At 45.5% G+C, this 24,344-nt stretch overlaps 1 protein-coding gene across 1 annotated transcript in view; it reads left to right on the forward strand.

The window, feature by feature from the left end:
- The first annotated feature begins 2,127 nt into the window (after positions 1 to 2,127).
- The window catches only part of LOC139347565 (potassium channel subfamily K member 10-like), a 105,252-nt gene continuing 83,035 nt past the window's right edge, over positions 2,128 to 24,344 (forward strand). Inside the window, exons 1-2 of the mRNA XM_070987264.1 lie at positions 2,128 to 2,655; positions 4,820 to 5,205. Coding sequence (XP_070843365.1) covers positions 2,601 to 2,655; positions 4,820 to 5,205 — 441 coding nt within the window. The 5' untranslated portion in view covers positions 2,128 to 2,600. The remainder of the gene's footprint in view (positions 2,656 to 4,819; positions 5,206 to 24,344) is intronic.

Genomic DNA, 24,344 nt, shown 5'->3' on the forward strand with positions numbered 1-24,344 from the left:
AGAAACATTCAAAACTGAATGAATATGAAAGAAAACATAGATTTCTGTTTGTTGTTTTTTGTTTTGTTTTTTGTTTGTTTGTTGTTTGTTAAAGAGTTACGTACTGATTGATGTGAAGGAGAACATGGATTTCTGTTACTTTCTTGTCAATCTGTGTAGAGACAACATATATCCATTTTAGATCTAATTTACTGCTCTAGAATTATTTTGACTACTGTTGTAACTGAAGCTGCAGGTTCTTCCCAGAAGCTCTTAGAAACACCTTTCTAGTTAAGAATCATTGAAAACTAGAGAATATGCAGGAAAAACATGGATATCCGATGAGTGAGACTGAAAGGAACAGTCTATAGATAAAGATTAAGATGAAGCAGAATGAACAGAAATCCATGTTTTCCTTCATATTGATTCAGTTTTTAATCTTTCTACATTCAAAATATTTTTCTCAGAGATTCTCCTAGAGACATCTGCTACCAGTAGCTGGTGAAGCGTTTGTGTATCAGAAACTCTGTCATGAATTCACATTTTTATCCAGTTTTTAAACCACTTTTTCCATTAAACTTTAGATCCTGGTTATTGTATTGGACTGCAGATTCTGGGTGTCAAAGAATCATCATCGAAAGTCATCGACCAAAGCCTAATTTCCTCAGCAAGCCAACTTGTAAGTAAAAGATGCTTTCTACTCATATTTGCAGTTAAAAGTCAAATTATACAGACAGATGTTTCAAATGCAGGACTTCATCAGTGTCAGTTCATGAAAAAACAAGCCATGTAAGTAAATAAATGGACAAATAACAATGACTAAAAATGGGTATTTTGTGATATGTGAATTGCTGCTGCAACACTGCAATTTCCCTTCAATAAAGTACACAGTCATCTATCCATAAACAAATAGTCTACGATGGGGAAGACAGTTTGAAAGGTCTATGCAGAGCAAAATGTACTCTTACCAGAGGAACAAGTGTAAATGAAAAACAAATTACAAAGCAGATAATTCATCCTGAACCAACACTTTTTTCAGCTCCAACTCAAAACCAAATGCACATTGAACCAAGTTGATTGACACAACACAGGTTAAATGTTGTCACTGACAGATGCCAGCCTCATCTCAGTCATCAGCAGTCACAGTTCTGACAAAAAAAAATTTGATACACTTCACCCATTTTTCTCTTGGGCTGCTGTTGGAAAATGACTCAACACAGACGAGGCAGAAGCACTCTTCATCATCTGACAGTTCAGCTGAGTATTTTCATTTTCTTTTTAAGACTGCCCACTTCCTGTCAGCAGATGCTGGCAATCATCCATAGCTTCTCTTTCTGCTTTGTTTGTCTTCCTCTTCTTCTCTGGATTGATTTTCCATCTCTCCCTGCCTCGCTGTCCCTCATTTTATGTCAGGTGCTGTGCTGCCATTGTCGCTGTTTTGTTTAAATAATTCGGAACAATTTTGACAGACATCCTTTTGTCCTTCCTTCCTTATTTGTTTGCTTCTGTTCACATATTCCATTATATATTTTATCATTTTATTCCTCCTAATTATCCTCCTGTGTATTTCAATGTAAAAAACTACTACTAATACTGTGTGAAACTATATGCCAACACATACATTGATGATTACACGTTACATGGCAGCCACCAACTGTAGCAGCTGGCAGAGTCAGCTTCTGCAGGGCTGCAGCTGGGTAATCTTACTGGATGTCAGTCTAGGGCTGTTAACTTGTCTGACGTGTGCTATTGCTGTACCACAGGCTGGCTCCAGTACACACCTTTGGTTTAGGTATCAAAACAGGTATCCTCTATTTATGCAGAAATGATATCATTGAACATACACATTTTCTTACATAAATGGTTTAGTTTTTAACTTTATGTGTGAACAATATGAAAATTGTTCTTACCTCAGATTACAGTGACAATATACTGCATGTCAAGAGCAACATAACTTCGGATTAGTGAGTTTATTTTAGACAGCACCGCCTTGTAACATCGGAGACAGAACCAGCGAGGAAGCTTCCTCCAGTGCCAGGATGTTCCGCTCTTCCCGAATGATAATTTTGAGAATTTTCAAGCGGTTTTGTCCTCTCATCCAGGCCAACAGTTATCTTTCATTAACCTGACGTCTTGTCTTGTAGTGGCGACGCAGCCTGGCACGCTGCTGAGCAGGGGCGTTGAGACGCAACCCATGCGCAGCAGAAGCGGTGTTGTGTCGGAGAGAGGCTGAGAGCTCACGGCGCAAAGCCGCTGAATCGCCGCATCCTTACGGAAATAAGGATTTTCACATAATAGAAAGAAATTCATCACAATGTAAACCTTAGAACGCCAACTCCCTTCTCCCGCTGCCAGCGACCAAGGATAAACACAATGCATACGTTGATGCGGAGAGCTGTGGGTGTGAGTCCTGAGGACCGCCGTGGGTAAAGAGAGAAGAGGTGCTGCGTCCAACCTGCCTCAGCCACGACAGCAGAGCCTCACCGCGGATGCTGTATTTTCACTCCCTTTCTTTCTCCATCTCCTCTCGGTTAAAGTCGACGGCATCGATCGAAAAGACCCTGAAAGATTAAAAACATCTATTTCATCCAACAGAAGTATCAACAGCCAGGAGAACCAAGATGAAATTTCCGACGGAGAATCCCAGAAAACCTGGGAACATGGACCCCCCACCAGGTTAGACAGTCAGTCTTTTATACTATTTTCGTAAAGGCTGCCGTGTGTCTTTGTGTTGTAGATTGCTGTCCGATCTGCATTTACCTGCTTAATTCCCAGTTGTTTTTTGTTTTTGTTTTTGTTTTTGTTTTCGTGAGGAAGTTATCTTCAGATTTTCTCATTGCTGCGTGTTTTGTTAAGAAATGCTGCAGTCTGGCAAACTGTGTCTCCCTACAGCCTTAATAGCCTTTACCTGTCTGGAATTACTTGTTTCAACCAGTCAGCTCCAACAGACATGCCTATGAAACATTAATGCTGACCAGAAGTTGACTTTCCAGAGAAATATGGTAGCACAGGAAATACTGGTGCTGCATGCTTAAGTTTACTATGGAAGAATACTGCAGCTGCATCTTCGCTGTGGCATCCCCCGTGCTCAAAACACGAGGGAGTCATGTGTTGATACCTGAGGAAGGATTCATAGGAAGGAAGGAACAGCGAAAAAAAATGACATGAGCCCATTCTGCCCATGCTGAGGCTTTGTTGTCAGTCAACAAAAGCTTCAATGTCATGCAGTAGAGAGATGTAAACAGGGTCTATTTGAAACATTACCTCATCCACCACCGGGGTGATGCCCTTAAATCCTGCATGTGAGTCACGTTTTAACACAGTGTCAGTATCAGCACATCTTTATCTAGCCATTACAGCGTGTACATGTGATAATATGTTCAGCACGTCCTTTGAGGGAGATATGACAACATTGTTTAATTTTCAAGTCTTCTCCCACACCACCAGTGCTGTGATTTCCAAGGGGTGCTGTTCATCACTGCACCTGCATATGAACAGAATGGCACATTGCGGCTAATGAGTTATATAAATCAAAGCAATTGATTATTGTTTTTTAAGTATGCTCAGTGTCAGTAAGATGTGGCACAGCGGTCACGATTCCCCAACCCACTGTTACATAACATTGTTTAGTGAACAGATGATGAAATCTAAAAATCCAGCTGTTTTTGTTCTGCTGACTGTCAGTCACACTGGGAGCTAATCAACACTTACATTGAAGTCTTAACAACAGTCAACAGCCTGTGTTGATTCTCAGAGATAATTAGCAGCATAGCAGGAGAGGTGACATTTAGCAATATGTTCTCTTTTTATATTAAAGCTGAACACCTTTAATGAGGTACATCCATGAGGTGACGGCAAGTAAAGCTATTTCCATTTTACTGTTTATTAACTCAAGAATCACATAAGTTGGGGGACTCGCATAAGTTGGGGGACTCGCAAGAGACACATTTTTAAAAGTGTGGTCAAAATAGCTCAGTATCAGTGCAGCTGAGGCAAAGATATTCTGATATAATCTGATGAGTGCAAAATACATTGGATGCATTGCGGTGTGACACATGAACATGCTGAAAAAAACATTGTGCTTTATGCTTTATGGATGAGAGTCAAATGAACAATAATCTGCAAGTCCAGACACAGAGTGCAGGCTTACAGTGAAAACAATGGAGATGTAGGTGGCAAATCCCCCTTTCATACATCTCTCTAGTTTTCTCATGTTTAGTCTCCATGCCCAAGCATGATGACATCATTCTGACATCATGACAGTTATTTTCTGCCATACAAAGCTCCTCCAATGCCATGGAAGACATTACACTAATAATAAATCTGCAACACAAAGAGCAGCCATGGATAAGAGAGTGGTATAGTTCCACAAGGAGGTTTATACTTTGAGACAGTTCATCAGGAGGAGGCTGTCAGTATTATTTGGAAGTCATGTCTTTGTGTTCAGGGTTTACCTCTTGTTGTTCTCGTCTGGGAGTGGAGAAGAGAGGCTGATGGAGTAGTCTCTCTTCTGCCTGTCTGCCCTGAAGTTCCACCAGTCCTTTTGCTGAAAGGAACAAACATCCCTTCTTTCTATCAAACAGGAAAATAGTCCCCATACGGACTATGGTGGAAGACTGATTTGCCTTGAGGACTTTCTTTCTTTGTTTTGTCATTCTCTCTCCAACTCTTTTTGGCCAAAGATATTAGCACACATTTTGAAAAAGATAAGTTGTCCTTGCCAGTGCTCTTATCATTAATGTTGTTCACCTACTGCGTATCTGAGCATTTATCAGCACAAAGCATAACTGTATCATGCAGATATTGCAGCACACAGTTGTTGATTTGTGCTTTGTTTCAGTGGCAGTCCAGACCAACCTGGTCCCTCCCAAGAAGGTGCAGCCAGGCATGCTTCAGTCCAGCCTGGTGCATGCCAGCGTGGCCACCATGCAGAACCCAATGGGCTGTACTCTGCCGCGGCTCTCCGTCTCATCCCGACCCCCCAGCATGGTGGCCAGCATGGAGGCCGTGGCTGATGGCTCAGCCCCCTTCACCATGATGAAGCTGAAGACAGTCCTGGCAGTATTCGTGGTGGTGGTGGCCTACCTGGTGGCAGGGGGCTTGGTTTTCCGCGCACTGGAACAGCCCTTTGAAAACAATCAGAAGATCACCATAACAGCAGAGAAGGCAGCCTTCCTTCAGAAACACCCGTGTGTATCTCCGGATGAGCTAGAGGCTGTCATCAAGGTAAGAACAGCCGCTGGTCGATACTTCAGCCTTTCCTCTGCCCTGGATGTGGTCCCGAGTGAGGACTCAGGTCTACTGAAACCTGAGCTTCATATCGATCTGACACCATTCAAGCTCCACAAATACTCCACACTCTGCCAGCCACCCTGGAATTAGATACAAACCACACTGAACTGTCTAGCACATACAAAGTGTAATGTCTTATGGCTTCCATACATTCTTGAAACTCCTTGAAGTTGGGTGAATCTGAAAATAATTTTCCCCTTAGATGTTTTTGGAATAGAAAAACTATTTTAACTGGAATGGCAGTGCGGGAGTTTGGGATGAGCATGTTTTACTATGTGGAGATGTACAAATTGCTTCATTAAAACAGACTGCAACCCATAAAGTAGTTCTTGGATAGACATTAGTTGTCATAGCAAATGATGATTTGTAACTGATTGAACCAACTGGCAAAATTTGAATATTAATAAATGACTTGAGACCTTTGGAGGGGTAGGTGCTCAAAGTTAAAAGGGGGCACATGGAGCACGAATTTGAAACACCATACAGAAACATACCTTGCAATATAACCGGTTGAATGGTAGCAACCCATATTCATAAAGAATGTAACATGGAATTACAACATACCATATCATTGTTCACACCTCATATATTTGTTAGAGGCCAGTGCAAAGCAAAATTAGTCTCTGTTTTACCTGATGGGGTACAATGAACAGCTTCTGTTGAGGGGGTTGGTGAGGAGGCTGCTGCTGCTGATATGACATTTCATACCTTTTCAAAAATTGTACTGTATAGCTACGAATTTAATCCATTCATAATCTGCCCTTTATTATTCCTAGTGCTAAATTAATAAAGTAAAAAATAATTAAATGATATAAAAATCATGTATTTAAATGCATATTATATTTAATTTGTGTGTAAATGTTATAAACAAACAAGTACTGATATGTTTAAGTGAGAGGCTGAGAAAATCAAAATTGTCTATGCCTCATTGCCTCTAGAAACATAGGAAAAAAAAGCTTGACAGTAAAATAACACGATATCTCTCTAATGCACTTTGCCCATGACAAGACAAACAAACAAATGAGAGGCTGAGAAAATCAAAATTCATATTCTTCTATTATTGTTGTATTTATATTGTAATAGTCCACAATTATGTGAATATGCATATTGCATAGTTTTATTAAAATAAAATAGTCTATGCCTCATTGCCTCTAGAAACATAGGGAAAAAAAAGCTTGACAGTAGAATAACACATGATATCTCTCTAATGCACTTTGCCCATGACAAGACAAACAAACAAACAAAAAAACAAATAAAAAAGCCTGACATACTTTACCTCACAGCACGCTGTGTGTGGTTAACTAGCGGCTATAACTTGTGAGAGGTGTGTGTGTGTGCAGAGTTGGACAACACAGAGGATGCTCATTGCTCACTTCACTTCGTCAGTCATCTTGCAAGAATACACACAAGCGAATACCGCTGCAAAACCTATTCACCGGACCAGCTGTTTACTCCCTTGGGTCTTCTTCGGTTTCGCTAGACTAGCAGTGGCCGTCTCTAGCAGCTCAGCGATTAGCAGAAGGGCACGTCTGGGCACGTCAGGGCAGCTACGGCAGAGTGAGGGCACGTTGTGGATCATGTGACTGACCAAGGTAGATCTAAATTATGATCATTTTGTTTTATTTATTATTATTTTGGGCCACACCGATGGACTTTCACACACACACTTACAAAAAAAAAAAAAAAAAAATCACTTTGACAAAAGGGCACTTTGGGCATCAAGGGGCAAAGGGGCACGAGCCTGATAGTGAAGATTGTAATATGTAGACATAACTGATCTTAAACTTGATTGGAATGCTCTTTAATAGTGATGAGATTGATGGGAAGATTTCTCAAAATAAAACAATTGATCTCAAATTACAAAATCCTCTACTAATAACATTAGACAAAATGATCAAGTGAAGTTCTAAGGTTGCAGTATTTTCCAATCACTCTGACGACTACTCACTTTGAAACATACGAACACATGTCCATGTTTTCATATATAAATGAGTTGTACCTATCTACAACTCTAGTATTATCAGTTAAGCTCAACATATTGTTCCTAATACATTATCCCTCTACAAACTGTTACTTTGGTAGGTTATCTTATAGCTTGTGATGCTACAGTGACTTCCTACATAGATGCTTTTGATTGGACAGCATTACAATTTTGGTGCTTTTGATTGGGGGGCAGCAGCTCTCAACATTAATTAATGCATGTCTATAGGTCGTGTGCATGTGTGTGTGTAAAATAAATCTAATAAAGTAGTTCTTAAAATATTTTCAAGCAACCAATTTACACATCACTAAGGTATCAAGGTGAAGAATGAAATGCAAGTCTTAGCCTTGTTATGCTACACACACAAAGAATACAAATATTTAAATTAGAATAGAGTAAAAAACAAAACAAAAACAATATACAATCAATACATATGTGTATGTATATATGTATAACTACACAGGTGTTTATCCAGAAAGTGCTGTTTACATGGTAAATGCAATGTCAATATTAATTTAATTGTGATATGAAGACTCGTCAGTTTTTGCCAATGATGGTGGTGTCATCTGCAAACTTCACAACAAAGCTCTTGCCATGTGGTTAATTGCAGTCATGGGCGTGAACAAGAGGGGTCTGAGCACACATCCCTGCGGAGCTCAGACGTTGAGCACTAGAGTGGAAGAGGCGTGACTGCCAGTCTGAACTGTCTGTGATCTGTTTGTGAGGAAGTGAATCAACAAACAGCATTCTAATATAGGAGTTGTTTCTTTTCAAGGTGTGTGAAGACTTGGTGGAGGGCACTGGAGATGGTCCTGAATGCAAATCGGTGAAGGGCCCAAGCTGGCTATGCTATATTTGATGTGCTGGAGACCCAGTTTCTCAGAGCACTTCATCAGAATGGGGATGGGTGCTACATGGTGGTAATTAATGAAATATGTGGGCTTGTCTTTACTAGTATATACAAAGGAGCAGCTGCTTAAAAGGCAACAATATAAAGCCTTACATTTTAGGGGAGAAGACACTATGGGCTCTATTTTCGACTCCGCCGCTGGCACGGCGCAGGCTGCGCCGTTGGCGCAGTGGTATTTTCGAGCAGCGCAGGCAGGTGCACGGCGCATTTGGTATTTTGGTAGACCGAGGCGTACAGAGCTGCGCCAGGATGGGCGTTGCGGCGCAGTAGGGGGGAGGTGTCGGCATAATGAGCCGACGCATTGGAATTTTCGACCATTTCGGTCTGCGGTGGCGGCGTAAAAGTGCGCTGAAAGCTCGCCACCTCAGACCTGGTCAACTCTGTGCGCCGGCGGCGCAAGTGGATTTTCGTAAACCAGCGGAGTCGTGCGCTCACGTCACCAACACCTCACAGTCAGGTTTCCACAGTGTCTGGCATTTCACTGCCATCAATTATTAGCAACAGCCGCAATTCAATGCAACTATCTGTGTCAGCACATACAGTCAGACCTAAATTTGTATATTTTGATCAGTATCTCATCTGACCACATCGAAAGCGCGTTCGGCACGCGTAATGATCACTCAACCTGACTGAATGTACACAGGTGACACAGGGATGTCTGGTGATCTGTGACTCAAATTGCCTGGTGACAAACGTATATGCCACTGTCCCAAGGTCGGCACATGACTCGTTCATCCTGGCGAATTCTAGCATCCCTACAGTCTTTCAGGGGGACACCCCTCTGGATGGGTGGCTGCTAGGTGATAACGGCTATCCACTGAAAACGTGATGACGCCATATATCACACCGTCAATAAGACGGCAGCGTGGTTTTAACAGTGTTTTCAGCAGTGCTCGGTCAGTCATCGAACGCACACTGCGATCAATAATTAGTAACAGCGACGATTCAATGCGACTATCTGAGTCAGCACATACAGTCAGACCTAAATTTATATATTTTGATCAGTATCTCATCTGACGACATCGCAAGCGCATTCGCACGCGTAATGGTCACTCACCCTGACCGAATGTACACAGGTGAAACAGGGATGCGAACTAATCGGTTAACGTCGCTGTGCCAACCAGAAACAGCCGTGACATCCTACAGAGCATATATACTGCATCTATCTCAGAGCACTCGAGAGACAGAGAGAGACAGACACATGAAAAAACGTAAGTGATGATCGTTGTCCACTATTACCCACGTCATTTCATTCCAAATACAAATGTTATCATTGTAATGCTTAACGTTATCTACAAAGATGGAGTACATCATTGCTTTGAGGAGGAGGATTTACCATCTAAGGACCACCTAGACATCAGAATCAGAATCAGAAATCCTTTATTAATCCCCGAGGGTTTTTGTTGCAGTGCTCCTTACAAGACTAGAATTAGAAAAAAATTAGAAAAGAAAGAAAATAGAGAGAACTATATACATAAAAAGCAAATATAAAAAAATATATATATATAAACAAAATATACCACAAAATATAGAACATCATATAAAACAATATATATATACTGAGAAAAAATAAACAGTATATACAAACGGGTGTGCAAAGTAATACAAACGGATGTCAGGAGACATGAGTGACGTCAGTCTCCTGGAAACTTGCCATGCGCCTCGCCAGTGGTGTTCTTAAAGGTGAGGCGAGGAGCTGCTGTGATTGGTGAAGATTTGACTCGGCTGTGCCAAACCCACTCCACGCCTTCTCCCCTCCCTCTTTCCGAGTTGCGCCGCTGGGTGGGACTGAAATGAGAAGGAGGTGGAGATGCGCCAGCGGCGCAGCTCACGAAAATACCAAAGTCTGCGCCGCCACGCCCCATCGGCGCAGCAGTCCTGACTTTGCACCGTGCCTGCGCCGCGCCGGCGGCGGAGTCGAAAATAGAGCCCTAAAGGTTATTGAAAAGTCCTTGTGGAAGGTGTCAGATAGTGTGTGGGCACTGCCTGTCACTGGTGCGCTGTGGGTGGTGGTGTTCTGTCCTCCAGTATACATGCCAGGAGGTGACATCCTTCAGGTCCTGGTTGATGCCACCAGGCACCCCTGTGGTGATGTCAAATGACAGATATTTTTGTTCACCATAAGTGGAAACTTAAAACTGGGATTTCTCACCCTGGAAAATGAAAAAAAAAAAAAGATTCAGAGAAAAGCTTTTGGTCAGTCAAAGTTGCGCAGTTATTAGTAAAGAGAGAGCGATGTCTGTGTAACTTCCCACTGAACTTTTCTCCCTCCTCTCCTTCTTTGCTGAAAACACTCACAGCACTGTAACCTTCCCTGAACAGCTCTGATAATCTTTCTTCTTTTTTATTTTATTGTTTGTTTTACAAGGGCAATGCACAATCCATTTATTCCACCAGATAAAGCAAGAAGCTAATTTCTTAAACTTAAACTGAAATTTTGGAGTAAATCTTTGCTCGGTGACGGCAGATCTGTGTATCCTTCAGCCATTTTTTCAAACTAAATTTTCAAACTTTCATTGAGTCAGTCTATTTTCAGACCTGGAATCTGTCATACCACTGGCTTCCTGTATCTGTTACACTAATGGCCTTTTGTTTGTCCTGGCTTCATTCAGACGTGACTCGACCAAAGAGCTGAAATGCTCGTCAGATATTTGTCACCTTGTTCACAGAGGGAGTGCTGACACTGCTGAAGAACAACAGTGACTTGGAAAATAATCATACTGATGAGAGTTCTCTCAGACTGCATATCTGATGCTTTGATGTAATCTGATGTAAAAATGTATTTTACAATTTATTGCTTAATGACCATCATGCATGTGAGGGATGCATTGTCACACTTATCACTAGTAGATCCCTGCCTACATTTTTTAGATTAATTTGATCATTTATTCAACTGAATATACTGCCAAAATTATACAGTCGGAAAGCCCAAGACAAGTGACCCATGTTAAATTCCTATTTGCTCACATGCTAAATGCTATATGAACAGTGTTTTACTGTTTAACTGTTGGTATGAAAGATAAACATTTAGAGAGGGAGACTGATGATGATTTCTGTTATCTGAGGGTTTTTACTCTATCTTGCCTGAGATCTGAAGAGGAAAAGGTGCATGTGTTAGGGGCTGTTGAGTTAGTTGTTGTCTGGCCAGTATTTAGATGTTGGAAGCCAAATCTCCCACACTCAATGTGAGAAAATGGCTTAGAGAAAGATTTCTACAAACATCAGGACCTTCATGAACATGAATTTATGCTTGAAAGCCAGATCACATTAACAGATCTTAATTTGACTTGAAGCTAACACCAAGAACTTTTATGGCCAAATGCTCACGGCCACTCGTAAAGCAGCTTAGTAAGACATAGTTGTTTGGCCCTGATGGCCATTGACCTCAGCAGCAGGTATGATATGACATTTTCCTGTGTTTAACCTGTCTTTTCCAGTGTTGTCCCCCATAAATATTTCCCATAAATCTCCAGTATTTTTAACCTCTTAATAAATAAATAAATAGATAAACAATGGTTGGCTGTAACGTTGACAAGACACAGAACCGCCTATTTGATGTGCTGACTACATTCCCAGACATCTGATAGTGACCACTTACATGAAGTCTCTTACTTAATATAGGAACTAGCTAACCCAATTTTTGGTGATTTTATGATTCACTGTGTGTACCCTTGTCTAAATGTAAGGTGTATGTGGACAGTGGTTGGTGGTGGAATGGCCATGGGTGGGACGCTGGAAAATTTCCCCTATTTTTAAATCCCAATGTTGACATGATGATAATGGATAGGATAATGCAGCAAATGGCCACTGCAGCTGAGCCCAGACGGCCTCTAAATGAGCTGAAGGCTGTAGCCTGCAGGGAGGCAGTTTGTCTCCTCCACGGACCACTGCTGCTTCAATTTCACATCCATACTCAGGCTCTAGTTTTTCTTCCTCTTTGGGTTAGGCACATAGTTTTAGTTGGTCCTGTTTGTCATGATAATCTGGTTCCCAGCCCCTGACCTAAGCAGTTCTTTCTTCTAAAACAACAAAGTGGTGCCACTCTGAAACCAGTTTTCCTGGACGAGAGCCAGTTCTTCGGCTGTCGAAATGCAATAAACTGCTTCTAGATTAAGCACTGGCTCTAAAATGGCTCTCAAACTGCCTTACAGGAAAAAGGGAATGAATGCAGCCGCTGAGGCAGATTGAGTCCAGGTGATCTTGCTGTGACCTGTGATCTCTTGCAGTGAAATTGGAAGCAGCTGTGCACAGTTTTATGTATATCTTTTGTTTTTTGACATGTTTATGTTGAAATAAATACACAAGTAGTTTATTGTATTGGTTTGCACTCTTATGGACTTAATAGAGAAAAATATATTCAATGGTTCAAAAGGATGTGTTTTTTAGAGGGAATAATAATTTTTGGCCAATTTTGACAGCCCCGCTTTCTTAAAACGGACATAGATACCTCATGGGCATGTGTCTCTGTATCTCTTAGAAAACAGTATTCTCTTGATCACAAAGACAAACCAGATATCCTGCAAACACAGGAATGCTGCAAAGCCAAAAACTTACAAACACACAAAACAAATGCGAAAGAAAAATGCTGCAAATATCAAGACACACAACCCCAAAACAACTGCAAGAGACAAATGCAGCAAATTCACTCCACAAAACGGAAGTGCGACAGGCCACAAGGGGGACTCGACCTGAGGGATGGACTGGTCCTGTAGGACCAGACCATAGAGATATAAAGAGTAGACGCCGCATTGACCGCTACTGCCTATTGGTGCTGACGAGCCGTGGGGCCGCCATCTTGGACCGGTCACCCCCTCAACTCAGTGCTGTTTGGCAGGCGCAAGTTTTTGCTTCTGCTTCATTTCTGTGATTGCAGCATTATTCTCTTGCGGTGTTTTTCTGTTGCATTTGTTTTATGTGTTTTTGGCTTTGCATCATTCCTGTGTTTGCAGCGTTTTGCCATTCGCGGTGCGTTTGCCCTTGTCGGCCACTGTACCTCCCACTGTCCAAACATAGATTGTAACTGTTGCAGACGGTATTTTAATGGGATGTTGGTTTTGCGATAATATGCAATTTAAGAATTGATAAAAATGTAATCTAAACAAGAGGTTAAAATGTTAACAGTTCATAGAAAATGTACCTAAAAACATACCATGGTAAAAATCTTTTGTTTAAAAAATTGGAGTCCTTCGTATGAGGGTTTATGTGCATCTAGGAAGTTATGGGTCACTTGACCAGAATTTGTTGAGGTCATAACTGTGATGGTGTGCGAAAAAGCCAAAAGACAAATGTGGATGTGGAAAGAAGGCATGTCTATTTAGAGCTCTGTAATAACTTTATTCTGCATCTGATTCAAGAGGCGAACACAGCAATCTTTAATTTCGTATTTTTTGCGTAACAAAGTGAGGAAACGTCTTCTCAGTGGCAAGCTATGAAAGCTATGAGAGGCTTTATGATCTATTATTATTATTATTATTATTACTACTACATAGTACTACTATCATAATAAAGAATTTTAAGTATATAATTATTTGTACAGATTTAAATGTTTAGTGTGTAGCAGGAAGGGGAAAAGGAAATGACAAAACAGCCTTTTCCACCTGAGCTGGAAAGGAAGGGGGAGGGAGATGATAAATCAGTCACACCTGAGAGCTCAAAAGACGAGGGAAATCAAACAAAGGAGGCTTGAAGGAGGACTGAAATGAAGTGAGAAGTGAGACAGAAACAAAAGGAGATAACTCAAAGTTTGATTCAGTTACCTAATTAATTAAAGGAAAACAGTGAAGCAAACCAAGGGCTCCATTTTCGACTCCGCCACCGGCGCGGCGCAGGCGCGGCGCAAAGTCAGGACCGCTGCGCCGATGGGGCGTGGCGGCGCAGACTTTGGTATTTTCGTGAGCTGCGCCGCCGGCGCATCTCCACCTCCTTCTCATTTCAGTCCCACCCAGCGGCGCAACTCGGAAAGAGGGAGGGGAGAAGGCGTGGAGTGGGTTTGGCACAGCCGAGTCTGTTAGGATCCTACCTTCCTGTCTCTCCTTTTGTGTCTCCTCTCCTTTTCCCTATGTGTGTGTCTGTCTGTCACCCCTGTTCCCGCGGCTGGGCATCCCTGTACCTACAGCTGGCTCCACCTCCAGGTGCTCACCTGGGGCACACTTCCTGATTGTTTGCAGTACTTAAAGAAGTTGCAGTCTTCTCCCAGTCGCCGGATTATTCTCTCTCGTCCTCCCATGAGTGTGTTTGGTCATCTGGTTGCGAGTACTACGTCTCTTGTTCCTTCTCATTTTTCAGAAAAAGTGTTTTGTTTTCAGTCGTCTACATTCCGGCCACTTATTGTGTGCTGTGGTTTTTCTTTCAGTGTCACCTGCCGTTTCCACGCGTGCCTCATACCCGCTTCGTCGGAGCTCCTTTTGTTTTCCTCCGCTCAGTTTGAGTGCGTCTTCATTTCTCGTTTTTCCACTCCTTTTGAGTGCGCCTTTTGTTTGTTTCCCTATCCGCTCGGTGAGCGTGTTTTGTGTTTTCGTTTTGTTAATAAATTTATTCTTGATTCTTTTAAGTCCTGTCTCCGGGTCTGCATTACTGGGTCCAGTTTATTATTGGCTCTCCAGCCTAACAGAATAATCCGGCCAGTTATGGACCCAGCGGATCCGGTTCGTAAGGCAGTTTCCATGCAGGGTGCACTTCTCGGCCAGCACGAACAACTGTTACAGGCCTTAGTCAAATCAAACCAGCATATGGCGTCTCAGGTAGCCGATCTGTCTCGCCATATGGCTCAGCTTACTTCTTTTGTTCCGTCTCCCTCCCAGCCTTCTAGTAGTGCTTCCGAACCGGTTTTTGTCGACTCCCCGGCAACTAATCCCGAAGCCTTTGATGGATCTAGGGATAAGTGTCGGGGATTTCTGTTACAATGTAAGATCGTTTTTCGTCAGCGTCCTCACGCTTTCTTGTCTGATGCTTCGAAGGTGCATTACGCGTTTGGTTTGCTTTGAGGCAGGGCGTTGATTTGGGCTGAGGCACTGAACGCATCGGTAGACATTAGCCTCCTCACTTTCTCTGACTTTGAGAAACGTCTGAGACTAGTCTTTGACCATCCCGACCATGCAGGCAATGCCTCCAGCCGTCTGCTTAATCTCACTCCAATCTCACCGACTATGCGGTTGAATTTCTCACCATTGTCGCTGACTCTGGGTGGAATGACGCTGCCCTCCAGGGAGTTTTCTTGCATGGACTTTCTGAGTTTTTACAGGAGGAGATCGCCACACGAGAGAAGCCCACGGACATTCATGCTCTGGTGGATATGGCGGTGCAGCTGGACAACCAGCGGAGGGAGCATTCTCGGCGTCTTTCCTCCAGATCCTCCGTGCCTCTTTCGGCTCGCTGGCAGCCGGCGGCGCCTTCTTCTCTGGAGTCTGGAGTCGATTGGTCCGCCGCCGTTTCATCTCCTTTCGCTGACGGAACGGAACCCATGCAGACCCGACTTTCCTCTTCCGAACGCCGACGGAGGATTCGGGCGGGTGAGTGCATTTATTGCGGACGAACGGGTCATGCTCTCCCTGCTTGTCCGTTATGGCCAAAAGATCAGGCTCCTCAGTAACACGGGGGATACTGACGAGCCCAGTCTCTCCTAACCCTGTTTCTCCCAAGACTCGCAAGCTCCAGGCTCAAGCCACACTGGTTGTGGGAGAGGTTTTTCGCCCGGTTCGGGCTCTCATTGACTCTGGTGCCGAAGAGAATCTCCTCGACGAGCACATGGCGGCGGACCTCGGCTGTCAGTTGGAGCAATTGGAGGAGCCCCTCAAGGCCTATGCCCTGGATGGGAGGATCATGGCTGAGGTAACGCACCAAACCACTCCTGTTCGATTAACTGTGTCTGGTAATCACCACGAAGAACTGTCGTTCTTTATTGTTCATTCGCCTCACTCCCCACTGGTTCTTGGTCACCCCTGGCTCCAAAAGCACAATCCCCATATTGATTGGAGTCAGGGGAGGATTGTGGGCTGGAGTTCGTTCTGTCACGCTAATTGTCTCCCTGCTCTCCGCCAGAACCACCGGACCTCTCCCTCGTTCCCACTGCATACCACCATCTCCAGGAGGTTTTTAGTAAGGAACAGGCGCTGTCTCTTCCGCCCCACCGCCCTTACGACTGTGCCATTGAGCTGCTTCCTGGCGCTCCGCTGCCTTCTGGTCGTCTTTACAACATCTCACGACAAGAACGGGAAGCGATGGAGAAGTACATCCAGGAGTCTTTGGCGGCGGGAATCATCAGACCCTCCACTTCTCCGCTTGGAGCGGGGTTTTTCTTCGTGGAAAAGAAAGACAAGTCCCTCAGACCATGTATTGACTATCGTGGACTTAATGAAATCACTGTGCGTAACAAGTATCCCATTCCACTCATTAACTCTGCTTTCAACTCCCTCCAGCAGGCTAAAGTATTCACCAAGCTGGATCTACGCAACGCCTACCACTTGGTTCGCATCAGGGAGGGGGACGAATGGAAGATGGCCTTTAACACACCCTTGGGACACTTCGAATATCTGGTGATGCCTTTTGGGCTCACTAATGCCCCGGCTGTTTTCCAGGCTCTTATTAATGACATATTGCGCGATTTCCTGAACAGATTTGTCTTTGTGTACTTGGATGACATCCTCATTTTCTCCCATTCCCCAGAAGAGCATGTCAACCATGTCCAGCAGGTTCTCTCCAGGTTGCTGGAGAACAAGCTATTTGTCAAGGCTGAAAAGTGTGAATTCCATGCCTCAACTGTGTCTTTTCTAGACTTCATCATACAGGATGGCCATCTAAGGGCCGACCCAGAAAAGACCAGAGCTGTGGCAGAGTGGCCAGTCCCTGAGACCCGGAAGGAGTTGCAGCGTTTTCTCGGCTTCGCCAACTTCTACCAGAGGTTTGTTAGGGATTATAGTAAGATAGCCACCCCTCTGACCAAGTTGACTTCTGTGAAAGTGGGGTTTAACTGGTCAACGGAGGCTGACAGGGCCTTCCAGAAGCTCAAGTCATTGTTCACCTCCACTCCTGTCCTCATTCAGCCCGATCCCTCCAGACCATTCGTGGTGGAGGTCGATGCTTCCGACACCGGGGTAGGGGCTGTCCTGTCACAGGATGCGGAATCTGACAACCGACTACACCCGTGTGCTTTTTTCTCTTGTCGTCTTTCCCCTGCTGAGCAGAATTACGATGTGGGCAATCAGGAGTTGTTAGCAGTTAAACTGGCCCTGGAGGAGTGGAGACACTGGTTGGAGGGGGCCGAACATCCGTTTGTGGTTTGGACGGACCATAAAAATCTTGCCTATATCAAGGCGGCTAAGCGCCTCAATTCCCGGCAGGCTCGCTGGGCGCTTTTCTTCAGCCGCTTCAACTTTTCTCTCACATACAGACCGGGTTCCCGCAACACCAAGCCTGACGCCCTCTCCAGACAATTTTCTCCCACTGAGTCCACCACCGAGCCAGAGAGCATCCTTCCCAGTGACCGCATCATCGCTGCTCTTTCCTGGGAGATTGAGGGGGCGGTCAGGGAGGCCCAGCGTCTTCACCCGGATCCAGGTAACGGGCCACGTAATAAACTCTTTGTTCCTCCGACCGTTCGTTTGCAGGTGTTGCAATGGACTCATGCTCATCGGTTGGCCTGTCATCCCAGAGCTAATCGCACCATCTCCCTGTTGCGTCGCCACTTCTGGTGGCCCAATCTGGAAGCAGACACACGGGAATTTGTTGCTGCTTGTTTCACCTGTGCCAGGGGTAAGGCCTCACATAAGGCTCCAGCTGGACTTCTTCTCCCCCTCCCTGTCCCCAGCAGACCCTGGTCACACATCACCATTGACTGTGTTACTGGACTACCTCCCTCCAAAGGTAACACCACTATTCTCACCATTGTGGATCGGTTTTCCAAAGCCATACATTTCATTGCTCTCTCCAAGCTTCCTTCTGCCCTAGAGACTGCTGAGCTACTGGTCACCCACGTGATCCGTCTGCATGGGATTCCGGCGGACATCGTGTCGGACCGCGGGCCCCAATTCTCCTCGCAGGTATGGAAGGCTTTCGCCAAGGCCCTGGGCGCCAAAGTTAGTCTTACTTCTGGGTTCCATCCTGAGTCCAACGGGCAGACGGAAAGGGCCAATCAGGACCCTGAGACGGCGCTTCGGTGCATCTGCGCTGACGACCCTGCGGACTGGAGCCGTTTCCTTCCCTGGGTGGAGTATTCCCACAACTCCCTCACTTCTTCTGCCAGTAGTTTGTCCCCGTTCGAAGCCTCCCTAGGCTACCAACCCCCTCTGTTTCCTGCACAGGAGGCTGAAATCGCTGTTCCTTCAGTGGCTGACCACGTCAAGAGGATCAGGGGGTTTTGGCAGACGGCTACCAGGGCACTAGATCGGAACCAGGGCGTGAAACAGAGAGCGGCAGACCGACACAGATCCCTGGCACCGGAGTACAAGACAGGTCAGTCAGTCTGGTTGTCTACTAGAAACATCCCACTTAAAACAGACTCTCGTAAGATGTCACCTCGGTACATCGGACCTTTCCCCATCACCAAGATCGTGAACCCCCAGGCTGTCACTCTCAAACTCCCGGAGACTATGAGGATTCATCCTACCTTCCACGTCTCGCAGCTTAAACCTGTCTCCTCCAGCCCTCTGTGTCCTCCCTCTGATCCCCCCCCCCTCCGCCCCAAATCATTGATGGAGGTCCAGTCTTCACTGTGCGACGCCTGGTAGACGTCAGAAGACGGGGCAGGGGGTTCCAATACCTCGTTGACTGGGAGGGGTACGGGCCGGAGGAGCGCTCCTGGGTGCCTCGATCCTTCATACTGGATCACACCCTCATTGATGAGTTCCATTGCAGACACCCGGATCGACCTGCTAGGCCGCCAAGAGGCGACCATTGAGGGGGGGGTACTGTTAGGATCCTACCTTCCTGTCTCTCCTTTTGTGTCTCCTCTCCTTTTCCCTATGTGTGTGTCTGTCTGTCACCCCTGTTCCCGCGGCTGGGCATCCCTGTACCTACAGCTGGCTCCACCTCCAGGTGCTCACCTGGGGCACACTTCCTGATTGTTTGCAGTACTTAAAGAAGTTGCAGTCTTCTCCCAGTCGCCGGATTATTCTCTCTCGTCCTCCCATGAGTGTGTTTGGTCATCTGGTTGTGAGTACTACATCTCTTGTTCCTTCTCATTTTTCAGAGAAAGTGTTTTGTTTTCAGTCGTCTACATTCCGGCCACTTATTGTGTGCTGTGTTTTTTCTTTCAGTGTCTCCTGCCGCTTCCACGCGTGCCTCATACCCGCTTCGTCGGAGCTCCTTTTGTTTTCCTCCGCTCAGTTTGAGTGCGTCTTCGTCTCTCGTTTTTCCACTCCTTTTGAGTGCGCCTTTTGTTTGTTTCCCTATCCGCTCGGTGAGCGTGTTTTGTGTTTTCGTTTTGTTAATAAATTTATTCTTGATTCTTTTAAGTCCTGTCTCCGGGTCTGCATTACTGGGTCCAGTTTATTATTGGCTCTCCAGCCTGACAGAGTCAAATCTTCACCAATCACAGCAGCTCCTCGCCTCACCTTTAAGAACGCCGCTGGCGAGGCGCATGGCAAGTTTCCAGGAGACTGACGTCACTCATGTCTCCTGACATCCCTTTGTATTACTTTGCACAACGGTTTGTATATACTGTTTAATTTTTCTCAGTATATATACACACATACTCAATATAAATATTTTGTTTTTATATTTGCTTTTTATATACATAGTTCTCTCTATTTTCTTTCTTTTCTAATTTTTTTCTAATTCTATTCTTGTAAGGAGCACTGCAACAAAAACAAGTTCCCCTCGGGGATAAATAAAGGATTTCTGATTCTGATTCTGATGTCTAAATATGAGATCCTTAGATGGTAAATTCTCGGTCTCCTCCTCATCCTCCTCAAAGCAGTGATGTACTCCATCTTTGTAGATAACGTTAAGCATTACAATGATAACATTTGTATTTGGAATGAAATGATGTGGGTAATAGTGGACAACGATCATCACTTACGTTTATTCCATGTGTCTGTCTCTCTCTGTCTCTCGAGTGCTCTGAGATAGATGCAGTATATATGCTCTGTAGGATGCCACGGCTGTTTCTGGTTGGCACAGCGACGTTAACCGATTAGTTCGCATCCCTGTTTCACCTGTGTACATTCGGTCAGGGTGAGTGACCATTACGCGTGCCGAACGTGCTTGCAATGTCGTCAGATGAGATACTGATCAAAATATATAAATTTAGGTCTGACTGTATGTGCTGACACAGATAGCTGCATTGAATTGTGGCTGTTGCTAATTATTGATTGCAGTGTGCGTTCGATGACTGACCGAGCACTGCTGAAAACACTGTTAAAACCACGCTGCTGTCTTATTGACGGTGTGATATATGGCATCATCACGTTTTCAGTGGATAGCCGTTATCACCTAGCAGCCACCCATCCAGAGGGGTGTCCCCCTGAAAGACTGTAGGGATGCTAGAATTCGACGGATGAACGAGTCATATGCCGACCCGGGGAAAGTGGCATATACGTTTGTCACCAGACAATTTGAGTCACAGATCACCAGACATCTCTGTTTCACCTGTGTACATTCAGTCAGGTTGAGTGACCATTACGTGTGCCGAACGGGCTTTCTATGTGGTCATGTGAGATACTGATCAAAATATATACATTTATGTCTGACTGTATGTGCTGACTCAGATAGTTGCATTGAATTGCGGCTGTTGCTAATTATTGATGGCAGTGAAATGCCAGACACTGTGGAAACCTGACTGTGAGGTGAGCGCACGACTCCGCCGGTTTACAAAAATCCACTTGCGTCGCCGGCGCACAGAATTGACCAGGTCTGAGGTGGCGAGCTTTCAGCGCACTTTTACCGAAATGGTCGAAAATTCCAATGCCGGCTTATTATGCCGACACCTCCCCCCTACTGCGCCGCAACGCCCATCCTGGCGCATCTCTGTACGCCTCAGTCTACCAAAATACCAAATGCGCCGTGCGCCTGCCTGCGCCGCTTGAAAATACCACTGGGCCGGAGTCGAAAATAGAGCCCCAAGTGTTGAGGACGGGCTGGAAGTTGTGCATTAAACTGGACACTGGAGGATGAAGCTGTTATTATTTATGTAAAGAAGTTTTTTTTTTTGGTGAGTAGTCTGAAAATTTCATTTGAATTTGGTTTCTCTTTTATGAATGAACATTTCTGAATTGAGAGACATTTGAGTTTGACCTGATATGTTTTGATTAATATTTGATTGAATGTAAGAAAAATAACTGCATCAATTAGTTGTGTTTTATTGTGTGGTTTTGTAGCTAAGAAGCCAGCTGCCAGGTTATTTCTCCCATTTACCGTAGTATGTGTTAAAATATTGGCAGGTTGATTTTTTTGAGTATTCTCCTGTCTGGCACCCAACATTATTTCATATTTTGAGAAGCTTCTACGCTACAAGTGACATAAATGTAGTCAAGTAAACACACAAATGTGGACAAGTTGTAGGTACATTTATAACTAAGTACAACTAAAACAAGCACCACAATAAAAAAAAGAAAACACAATACACAAATAGACTACCACAACAGCAGTAAGCATGTTGCTGTACAGTGAATGGAGAAATTAGACGGATTTGATAATGATAACTGATAATAGAGGAAACTGTTGAATATGAAGGTGAATATTGACCATTGCTTTTGCAATGATTGTTTCTTGAGAAACCAAGTGAAGTACATTGTTACATTTTTATGAAGACAGCAAATTGACCCAAAACTGCCTGGGACCAGAGGGAGGCTGCTCAGTTGATTGAAATGGCAGACTGTTTCATAAGCTTTAGAAGGGGTGATGATCAAATCACACACTTGCTGCACAGCCAGGCAGTTCTAGGATTTAGAGTAGTCGCTTAGTCTTTTGAGGGTATTCAAGACTTGCCTAATTAATTTGCAACTTTGCAAAGGTCACATTCAGAAATCTTATAATAACGGAGGCAAAATGATGCTAAACCTGACATGGCTGAATTGAATGGTGTTTGAATGATTAAGCTCAATTAATAATGAATGAATGAATGCCATTACTAAAACCGCTTTCATTAAATGATTAACACAAGTTTGCCTGCCCAGCACCAAATATTAACCACCAAATACAAACGTTAATCTGAGACATTGGTGTATTAGTAAGGTTGTGCAATTTCTGTGGCCTTTCTGTGTGGACAAGGAAGCGTACGTCGCCCGGATTGGCGTCACCGGGGCCCCGCCCTGGAGCCAGGCCTGGGGTTGGGGCTCGCAGGCAAGCGCCTGGTGGCCGGGTCTTTGCCCACGGGACCCGGCCGGGCACAGCCCGAAGGAGCGACGTGGGCCCGCCTTCCCGTAGGCCCACCACCCGCAGGAAGGATCAGAAGGGGCCGGTGCTATGTGGAATGGGTAGCAGTCGTGGACGGGGGCCCCGACGACCCAAATCCTGGACAACGACTCTGGCTATGGGGACATGGAATGTCACCTCACTGTGGGGGAAAGAGCCTGAGCTAGTGCGGGAGGTTGAGCGGTACCGGCTAGAGATAGTCGGGCTCACCTCCACGCACAGTCTGGGCTCGGGAACCCAACTCCTTGAGAGAGGCTGGACTCTCTTCTACTCTGGAGTTGCCCGCGGTGAGAGGCGGCGAGCTGGTGTGGGCTTGCTTATAGCCCCCCAGCTCAGCCGCCATGTGTTGGAGTTCTCCCCGCTGAGCGAGAGGGTCGCTTCCCTGCGCCTTCGGGTTGGGGATAGGTCTCTCACTGTTGTTTCGGCCTATGGGCCGAACAGTAGCGTAGAGTACCCGGCCTTCTTGGAGTCCCTGGGAGGGGTACTGGAAAGTGCTCCAACCGGGGACTCCATTGTTCTGCTGGGAGACTTCAATGCTCACGTGGGCAGCGACAGTGACACCTGGAGGGGAGTGATTGGGAGGAACGGCCTCCCCGATCTGAACCCGAGTGGTGTTCTGTTATTGGATTTCTGTGCTAGTCACAGTTTGTCCATAACGAACACCATGTTCAAGCATAAGGGTGTCCATCAGTGCACGTGGCACCAGGACACCCTAGGCCGGAGGTCAATGATCGACTTTGTAGTCGTATCATCTGACCTTCGGCGGTATGTCTTGGACACTCGGGTAAAGAGAGGGGCTGAGCTGTCAACTGATCACCACCTGGTGGTGAGTTGGATTCGCTGGCAGGGGAAGAAGCGGGACAGACTTGGCAGACCCAAACGTACCGTGAGGGTCTGTTGGGAACGTCTGGCGGAACCCGCTGTCAGGGAAGTTTTCAACTCCCACCTCCGGGAGAGCTTCAAGCAGATCCCGAGGGAGGTTGGAGACATTGAGTCCGAATGGACCATGTTCTCCACTTCCATTGTTGATGCAGCCGTCCATAGCTGTGGCCGTAAAGTCGGCGGTGCCTGTCGTGGCGGCAACCCCCGAACCCGGTGGTGGACACCGGAAGTAAGGGATGCCGTCAAGCTGAAGAAGGAGTCCTATCGGGCCTGGTTGGCTCATAGGACTCCTGAGGCAGCTGATGGGTACCGGCAGACCAAGCGTGCGGCAGCTCGGGCGGTTGTAGAAGCAAAAACTCGGGTCTGGGAGGAGTTCGGGGAGGCCATGGAGGAGGACTACCGGTTGGCCTCGAGGAAATTCTGGCAAACCGTTCGGCGCCTCAGGAGGGGGAAGCAGCTTTCTGTCAACACTGTTTACAGTGGAGGTGGGGAGCTGTTGACCTCGACTGGGGATATTGTCGGGCGGTGGAAGGAATACTTCGAGGATCTCCTCAATCCCTCTGTCATGTCTTCCATAGAGGAAGCAGAGACTGGGGACTTGGAGGCCGATTCATTCATCACCGGGGCTGAAGTCACTGAGGCAGTTCGCAAGCTCCTCGGTGGCAAAGCGCCGGGGGTGGATGAGATCCGCCCTGAGTACCTCAAGTCTCTGGATGTTGTAGGACTGTCTTGGTTGACACGCCTCTGCAGCATCGCGTGGCAGACGGGGACAGTGCCTCTGGACTGGCAGACTGGGGTGGTGGTCCCTCTTTTTAAAAAGGGGGACCGGAGGGTGTGTTCCAACTATCGGGGGATCACACTCCTCAGCCTCCCTGGTAAAGTCTATTCCAGGGTACTGGAGAGGAGAATCCGGCCGATAGTCGAACCCCGGATTCAAGAGGAACAATGCAGTTT

The sequence above is a fragment of the Chaetodon trifascialis genome, chromosome 19 (genome assembly GCF_039877785.1).
Source record: "Chaetodon trifascialis isolate fChaTrf1 chromosome 19, fChaTrf1.hap1, whole genome shotgun sequence".
Lineage (NCBI taxonomy): Eukaryota > Metazoa > Chordata > Actinopteri > Chaetodontiformes > Chaetodontidae > Chaetodon > Chaetodon trifascialis.